General features: G+C 56.6%; 1 protein-coding gene across 4 annotated transcripts in view; it reads left to right on the forward strand.

The window, feature by feature from the left end:
- Positions 1–13186, forward strand: part of MGMT (O-6-methylguanine-DNA methyltransferase) — a 273852-nt gene that overhangs the window by 48214 nt on the left and 212452 nt on the right. For all 4 annotated transcript variants that reach the window (XM_047762096.1, XM_047762097.1, XM_047762094.1 and 1 more), the window contains one exon: positions 10210–10346. In XM_047762096.1, coding sequence (XP_047618052.1) covers positions 10222–10346 — 125 coding nt within the window. In that variant the 5' untranslated portion in view covers positions 10210–10221. The remainder of the gene's footprint in view (positions 1–10209; positions 10347–13186) is intronic.

Genomic DNA, 13186 nt, shown 5'->3' on the forward strand with positions numbered 1-13186 from the left:
CAACATTTATAGATCTTTCTGCACAGTGTCCAGCCTGTTCTGGCGTCACACCAGTTTGGGGCTAGATTCAGATATTTTAGCGCATCTGTTGAAATGGCTATGTGAACAATAGTTAGTGCCTGGAAATATTTTTCAGAAGAGCTTGAAGCTCCAGATTTCGGGAGCAATTTGTTATAACTCTACACATGCAATTTTTATGCCCTTTTCTCTCTGTGTGATCTGTTTCTCTTACACGCACACACTGGTTTGTATTCTAACATCTTAACGAGTTCCTCTTTTACTGCACAGATGCGAAACAATATTTAAGCTTCAGAACAAAAGCAGTTACTACCTTCCTGCACAGCTCCGCCCTTTCTCTGGTAACATGAGCAAAAATGAAAAGTTCCGAAAGGACCGCTGAGTTTTAAGAATAACGTCTAAATGTGGACAGCGCCCGTTTTTATCTAGAAGTGGTTGTTTTAAAAGACCCAGGAACAAAACTCCCGAGCTATCCCTCTCTCTCACTCGGCCGTGCTGAAGGGCAGGCGCTTTCACGTCTGTCCTCTAATGTGCTGCGTGGAGTCGGTGCTCAGTCGCGGGGAGACCATGCCGGGCGCCCGAGGGAGACGCGGGTGTGCGTGGTGCTGTGGCGGGGCCGTTCCCACCCGGGCCCTCGCTCCCGGGCTCTGGTTGGCAGGAGTATTGTTCGCAGCTAAAGCGCCGTTAACCGGGAAGGCGCTCGGCCCTGCAGGCCTGTCTCCAGGGATGAGGGTGGAAGCCCGCGCGGGCGCGCAGACCGGGCAGAACGCGGGATCCTTGGCGTCCCCGCCCAGGCGGTTTTTCACCTGAAGGTCTAGTTGTGCAGTGATGCAGATTTTCTCTTCTCTTCGTGGCTTCGTGTGACTGGGTTCACCGAAATTGAGCCGCAAACAGGGAGAATCACTTCCCTCACCTGTCAGGCCGTGTCAAGAGGCTTTGGAATGATTCTCTTTTTAATTAATAAGCTTTATTTTTTAGAGCGGCTTTAGGTTCACGGCAACATTCTCAGCGTTTCCACCCCCCCAGCTGCATTGCTCCCCCCACTGTCGTCATCCCCCACCGGTGGCACCTCTGTCCATTGCTCACACCCGGGTTCGCTCTCGGGGGGCGTGCTCTCCACGGGCTTTGGCAGATGTGGGATTTCGCCTGTCTGCCACTGCCGTGTCCCAGAGAAGAGTTTCACTGCCCTGAAAATCCCCCCAAACTACTCATCTTTTTACTGTCTCCATATACTCGGAATCATGGAGTAGGTAGCCTTTTCATAGTGGCTTTCTTCGTGTAGTAATGTGCATTTAAGTTGCTTCTGTGTCTTTTCGTGGCTTGGAATCTCATTTCTTTTTAGTGCTGAGTAATACTCCGTTGTCTGGATGTGCCACAGTTTATGTCGCCATTCATCTAGTGAGGGACGTGTCGATTGCTTCTGAGTTTTGGCCGTTGTGGAAACAGCTGCCGTAAACACCCATTTGCTGGTTTTTGTGTAGACGTGAAGTGGTATTTTTCCCCAACCTTTGGATCCATTCTAAGTTTGACGTACCAGATGGCAGTGCCAGTATTTTGTTTGGGAAAATCATGTCCAGATGGGTCCATGTCACTGAGCCCTTTTGGTAGTTAGAGCATAATAAACTGAGCCGTGCTTTGGCCGTCCTTTGTGGACTGTGACCTGGCGAAAGCCACCAGCGACACCCCGGCCTGTGAGCAGGTCTCTCAGCCGCCACGGCGCCCTCTCCCCACCACCATCCTGCCTGGCTTTTACAGCTGGTGGAGATCAAGCCCATCCACTCTTTCTCTCATCCTCCCTCACCAGGTTTTGGGTTTTTTTTTGGCTGCCACAACAGCGACCTATGCCACAACTGTGGCAACAACAGATCCTTGACTCACTGAGTGAGGCCAGGGATCGAACCCACTTCTTACGGAAACAATGTCAGGTCCTTAACTCATTGAGCCTTGACGGGAACTCCGTGGAAGGACAGATTTTAGGCATGGCCAGCCTGGAAAACTACACGCAAAGAAGAAAGAAGACAGTTTGTTTCTGGGTTTCTTGCTTTTAATGCAGTGGAAACCTGGCCTCTGGCGCCAGCTGCTTAATTCAGAACATTAAATGCCACTCATGTTAAAAGGGAGATGAAACGAAATTCAGTTCATTTTTTCAGAGGTCTCCAAATAGCCATGAAAAATCCGTTTTTTTCTGCCACCAATTAATGTCAGCCACATTGTGGTTTTAGGTGGCTGCCACAGTGATGATGCAGGGAGCTGGCCCTTGCTCTGCCGGGCGGCAGGCTGGGTGTGTCGCAGAGTTTCTGCTTCGTGAGTGTGGGGGGTGGGCACCCGGCCCCTTAATCCCTTCTGCGTCCTAAATGCGGCTTGTGGTGAAGGCCTGTGGGCACTTGGCTCTGCCTGCGGCCGGGGGGGGGGGTGGTGGTGATAAGGCGTGTGGGTTTCACACGAGGGCAGGTCCCCGGCTGCTCTAGGTAAATAGTCAGAGGACTGGCTTGTGGAGCCTCCGTAGGATCCTCTAGTTCTCAGACTCTCAAACCTTGGGTCTGGCGCTCTGGAAGCTGCTTGCTGGGCCTTTTGACAGCGTTCTTCCTCCCTGTCCTCCGACGGGGGCCCCACGCCTCTGTGGCAGGGGTGCTCCCCTGGGCTCCAGCTGCCCAGCTTGCTCTTCCCAGGGCAGCCCCTATTTTAAGCAACCTAAATAAACCTGGTGCTTGCAGTAATAGAAGGTTGGGTTATCAATTTTCCTTCCTCTTTCTGGCTTGGCAGCGTCTGTGACTCAGCCCCGGAGCCTGTGCACACATCAGAACCCTGTTCCTCATGGGTGTGGTCGCAGCCTCCCAGACACAGCGCTCCCTTCCTCTGCCCGAGATGCCCTTGGGGTCGTCGCTGCTACCCTTTGCCTTCCCCTCCTGTTCCCCACGCCCGTGCTCACCTCCAGGAGCTGCTGCAAACGTGGGGCCTCTCCCTCCTGCGGCTGCTGCCTCCTTCCTAGCAGACAGCCTGTGCTCCCTCTAGCACCAGGGCCCTCACGTGTACTGCCCCGCCTGCCCGGGTCTCCACGCTCCTCCGCTTCCTCTCGAAAACTCACACTTGCCTGTGTGGGCGTCGCGTCCAGGAAGCCCCAGGTCTTCATCAGACCCCAGCTGCGGGCTCTGGTTAATCCTGGCACGCTCCTGCTTACGTCAGGTGATACTAATGCTGTGGATAATTAGCTCACTTCCTCAACAAGTATTTACTGAGCATCTAGACTGCATTCTAAGTGCCAGCCTACAGCAGTAGATCTATTAGGACTATTCCAAGTTGAATAGAAAATCCTCAGAACACTGACTTGTAATAAAACAGGGCTTCCCCCCCCCCCCACCTCTCACAAGTAGAAATCTAGCAACAGGCAACACTGATGTGTTAGTGGCTCACAGTGTTGGGGATAAGGACTCCCCAGTCTTGCATTTGCCTCATGTTCACCAGCTGGTTGCCACAGCTCCAGGCATCACATCTGCCTTGTCAGGGAAGGAAGAAAGGGGAGGAGATGGTGCCAGCCACAGAGGTTTTTTTTTTTTTTTTTTCTTTTTAGGGCTGTACCTATGGCACATGAAAGTTCCCAGACTAGGTGTCAAATTGGAGCTGTAGCCACCGGCCTCCACCACAGCCGCAGCAACTAGGGATTTGAGCAGCATCGGCGACCTACACCACAAGCCACAAGCTCACGGCAACGGCTGGGTCCCCGACCCACTGAGCGAGGCCAGGGATCAGACCTACAACCTCATGGATACTAGTTGGGTTCATTTCCCCTGAGCTGTGACAGGAACTCTCCACATGCAATTTTTTTAAAAATCAAAACAAGTCCTCTTGGCAAACTTGTAGTTACGCATGGACCAGAGTTGTCACATGACATTTGCTGCCTGTATTGGAACTTCCACACTTGTGAAGACAACGCATAGCAAATAAACAAAAAGACATCCAGTGTAGATTCATAGGGTATAAACTCTATGAAGGGAAAGGGTGGGAGAGAAGGAATGGAGGAGGTGAATGTGGGAGGGTGATTTCTCTGCGACGCGATGCTTGAGCAGGGGTGGGGGTTCACTGACGTGGGTGCCGTGCCAGCAGGTGGAGGGGAGGCATTTCGGGAGGAGTCGGCGGCAGGCACGGAGGCCCCGAGGCACGAGCATGTCGTGGGTTTGAGGAGCAGCACGAGGGAGTCACGGCGGAGTCCTGGGCGGAGACAGGTCCGGCAGGAGAGGAGGCCCCGTGTTGTCTGGGGGGCTGTTTAAGCCCCGTGTGCAGGGGCTTGAGACAGGAAAGGAGGAGATCTCTTGGCTCCCGTGTAGCTTCGTTTTGTTCAACCCTTTTTAACTCAAATACTCTAAAACATCGTACCTCAGAGTTTTTATTCTATGCAGAGAAGTATTAACAGTCCTTAGTTTCACATGTGTGAGATTTTGAACCAATGATAAACGTAGAATATTTGCGATCATCTCCCGTATTTTATATTATATTGGACTTTAATCAATGTTTCCTGCTTGTGGAAGGAACTCAAGTTGGCTGTAGAAAACTCAGAAAATACAGTCAGAGAAGAACTATCTCACATCATTCCACTGTATCGATGATGGTTTTCTGGAAGTTTTATTTTGGAGTAGTTTTTGACGTACAGAAAAGCCGCGAAGATGACAGGGCCCGACTTGCTTCCTGTGGGGAGTTTCTCGCCCCGACGAGACCACGCTGGTCTCGTCAGTTTCCAGCGCCTTTGCCCAGTGGCTCGCGCCCAAGGGGCACTCAGGTGCTTGTAAACATTTATCTCTGGTGATTTATTTATGGCTCATTGTTTTCGCCTCCGCTGGTCCCGCTCATGATCACGCCTCGGGGGTCGGGGCCCACGCGGCCCCTCGGCTCCCTGCCGCTTCCCACTTCTTCCCGCGGCGGGCGGGCGGCCGGAGGGAGCCTTTGCACGGGAAACCTGGGCGGCTCCCTCCTTTGTCGAAGCTCCAGGGCTTTGAGCGGCCGCGGGCTCCCTGCAGCCCCTGGGCCCCGTCCGCCCCGCCAGCGCCCTGCGCTCCTCGCCCCAGCCTGCTTTCCAGGTGGGGCCTGGCACCTGGCACCTGGCCCTGTCGTGATGCAGGGCTCCGTGTTGGCGGCCTTTTCTCCAGACCCGCGAGCTGCTCTGCGGCGGCGTGTGCGGGGCCCTCCCTGCCTGGCGGCGGCTGCCCTGTGGGTCCCAAGAGGTCGTGGACGTGCTCAGGCCGGGGGCGAGTCCTGCAGCGCCGCCGTGAGCGCGGGTCCTGTCCGGGCCCACTTTCCTTCTCAGTCCCCGTCTTTCTCCTCGGGTGCTGGCTGATGGCTGGTGGTGGGTTTGATGCTCGGAGCCGGGTGACGGGTTGGCCTCTGGCGTGTGGGGGGGCTGCCGTGGGGGGTGTCGGGCAGGTCTGTCTTACTTGCAGCTCTCAGAATTCCGCCCGCTTCTTTGTGCCGCCGCTGTGCATGGCAGCCCTGGGTACGTGTGGCATTGTCGCTTTCCAGACGGTTCCTCCCACCAGCCTGTGTTGAGACGCTCTGGCTCCCTGATGCATTCGCCTGCTATTGAAGCCCCACTCTGCTTGCTGCCCAGTTTCTAGCCTCTGTGGGTCCCTCCTGGTGTCTGCGACGCCGCCTTCTCATGTGCAGCCATCCCCCCACCTCTCCGCCAGGCCCACCAGCTCCACGGGACCTGCCGCACACCTGCTGCTTCGGCCTGGGCTTCCTGTTCCCACGCGCTGCCCACGAGCCCCATCCTGGGCACACCCTAGCCATTACGAATAGGATTTGGTCATCAGCTCATTGGTACCCTTGCTCACGGAAGGACTCTGCTGGATGTCCTGCCCGTCCGTGGAGTCTCAAGTGCCGTTTTTGGCAGCGTTGATACAAAACTGTATAAAAATTGCGTCTTTGCTTTTCTCGGCCAAGTGGCTGTTGGTGGGTTACGGTGTGTTATTTGACTGGCAGTGGTTCTGCTCAGGCACTTAAGAACCCAGAGGTGCTGGTGAAGGTCCGCCCAGGCTGACTGAGTCCAGAAGGACCTGGGCCGTGGGTGCCAGTCTCAGGGGCTCCGTGCCCTCAGGGTGGCTGGCTGACGTCCCTCCCGTTGAACTGGGAGAGGGAGGCTCCCTCCTCAGGCAGCACGTAACTAAATGACCAGCGGGTTGGACGTGGCCAGAAGTGACATATGCCGCTTGTTCAGCACTCAGTTACTCCTGTGAAGAGCTGATTGCCCTTGGTTGGTTCTTGGCATGATTGGTGATTGACTCACCGTGTTGTGGGCAGGTCAGCGGAGCTGGTTCTTAATGCCATGTGGCAGCCAGCACTTGGGGCCAGCGCCGTGCTGCCAGGCGTGTGGCACACGCTGCCGCTGGTCAGGGACTGCCCGGCGGCTTCAGGCCGAGCTTCTGAGCCCTTTCGGTGCGGTTTGGAGATGCTGGAGCTGGAGTGTGAGGGGTTATTTGGTTCATAGGCAGCCCGTCCAGCTCACGCTGTGCCAGGCTTGGCTGGCAGCCCTGCCCCCGCCTCAGGAGTTCAGCCAGTCCAGGCTGCGCTCAGAGCCTGGCTGCTGGACCGGCTTTTTTTTAGCATGCAAGGCGCTTCTCCCAGGTGACCGAGGGGACTGAGCCCTCTAGAGACTTGCTTGTCCCCTCCCAGGCGGGGGCAGTTCTCGTTGCCCTGCACCCCAGTCACCTCCATCGCCCTACCTCTGAGCTGCTCTGCACCCCCGCATGTGTCTCCCTGGCCTCCCTGGGGCTAGGGGTGAGGGTCAGGTGCTGTGCAGGTTGGAGGCCCTTCCCAAACCGCAGGAGTGCTTGGCCCCCTCACTCACTGCTGGCTTTTCTGTGTTTGCCCCCCGGGCCCACCACACAGCCCAGCAAGGTTGTGGAGTGGGTATTTCTCTTCCTATTTTACTGATGAGAAAATGAGGTCTGGGGAGGGGTGTCGACACCTGACATTTGACCTTCCTCCTGGTTAGGTGGGTGCCAGTCTGAATTTCAGAAGCAGTGCTGGGTCCACTTCCTTGGGCTGGGCCGACAGGGACAATGCCCTCCTGGCAAGTGTCCCTTTTCCCGGCCGTTTGGCACAGGCGCACGCAGGCCTGGCCCCCACGCCAGGTCTGGGCTCCTGCCTGGGCTTTGAATCCTGGGACTAGTGACGGGGAGCCCGGGCAGCAGTGACTGCAACATCCTGTTTCCAGGGGCAACAGGGGCCACAGTGCCCGCTGCGTGCCTGCAGTCCCGGTTGCCCGCACAGGTGTTTCCTGGGGTTTGGTGTTGGCTGTGATTGGACTGGGGCCAGTCTTGGTTCCAGCAGCTTTCTGATACTGCTTCTGTGGCCTTCCCAGAAGTTGTGTGAGTTATGGAACCGCCTTTCAGTAAATTGCTTTTGTGCTTGAATTAGTATCCGTTTCTGATGCTCGCCATCAGGATTCCTGCCAGAGGTGGGCTTGTCGTGCTCCAGATCTGAGACCTGAGCCAGGGCCCTGAGCCTGGCTCTGCTGAGAAACGGCCTTCGGCCTGACGGAGGCCAGTGCTCCTGAGCGGGGACCGTGTAGGAGCATAAACACGTTGACAAGACCGGGTAGAGAAACTACGCTAGTCGCTATTGCAAGGCTGCTCGGAGGTCTCAGCCCGCTCACGTGCAGGGAGCGTCTCCCAGGAGGGGACAGCGCGTCCGGGCTTCTTGCCATGCCCCGGGATCCTTCTCTGAACCTTGGCCTGGGTGGGGGACGTGTTGATGATCCTGCGCCACACGTATGGGACGCAGCCTCTTACATGTCTGAAGCGTCTGCCTTCAGTGGGCCCCTGACTCGTGGTTGCATGATCACCTGCCAGCAGCTCAGCGTGATGGGCAGTGTCCCCCGATGCGAGGGGTGGGGACAGCAATTGAGTCTGGCTTCGGGACGTGAGGGGATCCCCCCAGGGGTTGGGGGGAGGGGTGGCAGTTTGCTGCTGAGGAATGGTAAGGATTTTGAAGCTGTTAGATAGGAATTTAGGGAGGAAAGCAGTGGACTCTGGGTGACAGGGTCAAGGGCCAAGGGCGTTTGGTTAAGCTGTTGGGCGTGGCAAGGGGAAGGGTAATCTCCAGTCCTTCTGGGATGCCGGGTCTTTACACCCATCGCCCATCTTCGCGCTGAGCCTGTGATGTGGGTGTCGTTTATCATACCTATCAAAGCGCTTGTGTCTCAGAGAGTTGGGTGACTTGCTCAAGGTGAGAGGCCATGGGTCGGAGGCCATCACCTGCTCCCCCTGCCCAGTCCGAGCCCTGTGTCCAGGTGATGGGGGGCCGTGCAGAGACTCTTTTGTGGGTTTTATCCCTCAGGCAGCGGGGGAGCCTTGAAAGTGTGATGTGATGTGTCAGAGAGCATCTTCGATTCAGGGGAACATCTGAGAAGGTTTCCCAGCAAACTCCTGTGTCCACTTACTGGGAACTGGAGAGGAATCCAGTGCAGACCCCTGACCATGTACAGAAAAAGGGGGTTGCGGAACAGGGTGGCTCTGGAGCCCCAGGGGTTCAGGACGGTATCTGGGGAGTGAAGCTTGCCTTCCAGCCCCTGCGTGACCTCTCCCAGGCCCAGACGCGCGCCTCTGTCCTGGGGCTGCTGGGAGGATGGAGGAGAGAATCACTGTGGTACCAGAGCAGGCGGGAGTCAGAGGAGGGAAGAGAGCTGGGGTAAGGGTGGTGAGGGTCCCCAGTCCAGCCGATGCCACGCTGCACGGTACTGGGGGACGGACGGGGGACGGACAGGGGAGGACAGTCCAAGTGAGAGGACCCTGGTGTCCAGGCCCGAGACTGCAGGTGAGAGACACCCAGCGACCTAGGGCTGCAGGCCACCGGAGCGGGAGGCAGCCACAGCCAGTCTGCAGACAGTAAGCGTGGCAGAGTCCCAATAAAACTTTATTTATAAAGGAGGTGCCGGGCCAGGTTTGGCCCAGGGCTAGTGTGCTGACCCTGCTGTAGCCCCTTGGCGTTAGTGGTAGTGTGCTGTTGGAAGTGAGGGGTGGGGAGAGCCCCAGTGCGCTGAGGCCTGGAGGAGGCCCTTGCTCGGGGAGGTGGGGTTGGTGAGGGAGTCCGGGAGGATGGGGGCAGTGAGAGCTGCAGGTGCGCAGGGGCCGCGTGATGGAGTGCAGGTGTGCCCGGCCAGGTGCGCGTGGTGAGGGGAGGAGAACTGGCAGCAGTCCTCGTTTGGGATGGGGGCAGGGCGGGTGGTAGGCCCTTCACGGAGGTGCTCACACCGGGGGACTTATGCAGGTTGCAGTTCGGTCGAGTTCATTTGAAGGGCTTGTTGGGCAGAGGGGCGGAGATGGTGGGCAGGCCGTCCAGCTTCTCGCGTGGAGCTGGGGCCTCGTGGGGGCTGAGGTTGTCATCAGGAGCTCTAGGGGACAGTGGGGCTCTGGGAAATGTTGGCACCGAAGGTTTCAGGTGGGAGCAGGCTTCCTCTGGACCGGGAAGCAGAGGAGGAATTTCAGGGGAGAGGCGGCGGCCCGGGCGCTCGTGCCGGTGCAGGTAGGCCTCCCCACAACCCTCTCCTCGTGCCTCCCCTTGAGTCAGAGTGATTTTTATGAAATGTTAATTTGTCTAAACCTTGGTCTGTCTTCTCCCTGCTCTTAGTGCCTCTTTTCTTTCTTTTAAACCTTTTCTCTGTTGACCAAAATTAACACCTCTCCTTCTCTTTCCAAAGCATGCGAGTTTTATTCCAACATCCTGCACCTCCCAACCTGTTAACACATGGGCCGTTGTGTTAGGTGCTGAGTTGCACCTTACTCCGTTTCTCTACTTTATCTCATGATGCTTTATTTTTAAATGTTCTTTATTCAGCATACCAAACGGCTTGCTTTCAGCTTTCTTTGAAAAGGTTGTTGGTAATTGTTTTAGTTTTAGGTACTGTTTCAAAGGAGCTCTCGTTTCGGCTTCCGCCACGCCGTGGTTAAAGATAAATGAAACTAGGAGAGCGTAATGAAGAAATTCGAAGGAGAGGACTCTTGGTTGGCTGCTCTGGGTCACGATGGCCCTTTTCTGTCTTCAGAGTAACTGCGTTGTAACCTACACGTTACATGAGTAAATTCCTGAAACGAGGGAGAGACTTTGGAGGTTTTGTGTCTGACACAACTGGTGCGTCTGGCGCGCTTTCGAAATGACCGCCCCCTTTCACTGAGCTTCGCCTTCGAATTGGTTTCTCTTCAGGTCCTCGGGAGCATGGGCAAGACCTGCGAGATGGGACGCGCCGTGGTGGACAGCCCTCTGGGGAAGATCGAGATCTCTGGTTGCGAGCAGGGGCTGCATGAGATACGGCTGTGCGGCCGGAAGACCCTGGACCCGGAGTGAGTGGGGGGGGGCCCCTGTGATGCCCGCCCCGCGGGGGTGGTTCCGAGCAGCAGAGTCATGGGGTTGTGGCCTGTCCTCCCTCCGTCGCAGCGGCAGACGCGGCCGCATGCTGCCGGTCCCAAAGGTGACCCCTCCCCAGAAATGATGCGGCCGCGGTCAGCACACGCGTGGGTTGTCCGGGAAGCCTCCGTCTGCGATTCACCGCGGGGACAGAACCTGTAATTAGTTGCTGCGAACGTTTACAGGGGGTGGATGGGCTGGGCACGGAACACTTCGACGCCTCAGCAAGTGGGCTCTGGGAATCTCTCTGGGCATTTGGTGACGGGGCGCTGCTCGCCCGGTCTTGACTCTTCCCTCCGGCCAGCCTTCAGGGGTCATCGGCCTGCCGGGCGAGTCCTCTTCTCCGTCCGGAGTTGTGCGTCGGGAGCGCCGCGGGCCTCCTTGCACGTGGTGGGCCTTCCGCTGAGGGTGAAGGGTAGGAAGCCCCCTTTAGCGTGACGTTGGGGGGTCGCCGTCGCCAAGGAGCGCGTTTCTCTGTGTTTGGAACCGTCTCCCCTGGACGTCTCCAACTGCGAAAGCGTGAAATCGTGAAGGCACTCCCGGAGGCTTTGCTCTGAAGTGTACCGTTCAGTTTCCTCCCCCAGCGAGTGTGAGTCGCAGTTGTGTGAAAATTGAGGTTCTCGTTATTTCTGACAGAAGAGGGGAAAACCCACCCACTCCTTGGCTCCGTGTTTGTCTTAACCGGCTAATAAACACAGTGCCAAGAATGTTAGATAAAGAAAATACGTAAGAAACATAAAAATTGATTTTAATGGACCCCTGTCAGAGGTGGCTGTAATGAGCACAAGCAGTCGTAAGTATCAATTTTCGCCTCGTCTGTCGAGATTTTTCCTGCAGAGCTGCATGGTACAATCAATAGTCTTTTTTAAGACCAAAAAATAAGCCAACCTTTGAACTGTATGAATGCCCTCTTCTCTGTTTCTATGAGAACCATCTGGCTGTAGTGTTCAGAAAATCACAGCCACCAAATAATTTGTAGGGAAATGTCATTTTGTCTCTTAGCCGGTGCAGTTGCACAGTAAATCACAGAAATGATGTGTTGAATTTTTGTTTGTTTAAAAAAAGACACTCCTTGAAGTGAATTTGGGGAAGAAAAGGGGCAGGAAAATGCCTCCTAAAATGCTTTCAGTGCCCGCTACCAAGGAGCCCAGGGTGCGCGTGCGGTTTGGCTTTGCTTCTCTGTGTGCTTTCTGGATCCCGGCAGGATTGGGTGCATCTGGAGGCCAGGGTCCTGCACGGACGGGCCCGGGAGGGTGCAGCGGGCCGCTCGGGGCTGAGCGGGGACCCGGGGCTGCTGGCCGCTGGTCGCGGGGAGTTCGGCCCCTTCAGGCCGAGGTCCCTGTCCTGGGCCTTCGGGCTCCGTGGGACGGAGCTGCCACACGCACGGTCCAAGCAGCGGATGGACTGCGAGGCGGGACTGCGCCTCCCTTTCCGGGGAGCCGCCGTTTCCTCGGTCTCACGGGCCGCCCCAGGCCGGACGCGCGGAGGCGGCGTCTGTGGGGGCAGGCGGGGCGGGGTGGCCTTGGGGGCCGCCGGCTGACTGTTGTATGTGGTTAATTGGGGGGGGGCTATTTCAGAGGCGGACGGCAGCCTGAAAAAGGTCTGTGCGACCACCCAGGATGACGAGGGTTTGTTTCATGTTCGAAAGACCGAGGCGAAATTGCGTCGTGAGATCCGCAGACGGTAAAGGTGCACCGTCCCGGAGTTTCCACACACGGGCACAACCAGCCGGCCGCCAACCCCGAGCAAGGCGCGCCGCACTCCGCGCGGTTGCCCGCGCTCCCCTTCGGGCGGCCCTGCCCTGTCGACGCCCCCCGGGGTGGTTCCTGTCGCGCGGGCTTAGCCTCGCCCGGTCTGGAACTTTGCATGGAGGGGCCACAGGACGCGCACGCTCCGGCTGTGACTCGGCAGCGTTCTCAGGGTGCCCCGGGTGCCCTGTATCAGCGAGGCCTTCCGTCCTTTTCAGTAAACAGCAGTAGTTTCATCGCGGGGAACCCAGCGTCTCTTTACGCCGCCTCCTGCCGAGGCCAGCTTTCGGCTGCTGTGAATCACACTGCCCTGAATCGTTCGCTCTCTTGAAGAAACGCGCAGGTGTCGGCCCTGGTGGATGGCGTGGCCAGTGGGTGTGTCACCGCGGAAGCAACGGCCCGCGCGTGCCGCCCAGTGTGCCATCCTCCGTTTCCACCAGGACTGCCCGGGGCTTTGCTGCTGCCCCTCACCCTGCTCGGCGGGGCTTGCTCTCGTCGCGGGGCCACCCGCCCCTCCTGACGCCTTCCTTTGACCGCGTTCCGCAAGCTTTCCGTGCGCGGCGAGCCTCTTGCCCGTTTCAAGCGGTGTTTCTTGGCGTTCCCTGTCGATCTGTGGTTCTGGTCACACGTCAGTTGATCCGATATAGCTATTGTTCATTTTCTCACCGTCACAGGCTTGTGTTTTTATTTTTTAATAATGTCTTTCAGTGAGTAGTTTTTCATTTTGAGGAAGACCAACCTTTTCCCTTTATTGTATTTTACGTCTTGAAGAAATGTTTGCCTACTCTAATTTCACAAATACATTCTCTTATCAATTCTTTGGGAAACACTATAAATTTAGCCATTTATGTTATATATGTTCCATCATCTTGACGTACCGTGCTGTGAGGTACTCAGTTTTTTCCATAGTCACTTAGTTGTTTCAGCGTCATTTATGAGGAGGATAAAACTTCTTTTCTCCATGGAATCACCTCAGTGTTTTTGGCAAAAACCAGTAATGTGACCATGCATGTGTGGGTTCTACATGT

This window comes from Phacochoerus africanus, chromosome 15 (genome assembly GCF_016906955.1).
Source record: "Phacochoerus africanus isolate WHEZ1 chromosome 15, ROS_Pafr_v1, whole genome shotgun sequence".
In the NCBI taxonomy this organism is placed as follows: domain Eukaryota; kingdom Metazoa; phylum Chordata; class Mammalia; order Artiodactyla; family Suidae; genus Phacochoerus; species Phacochoerus africanus.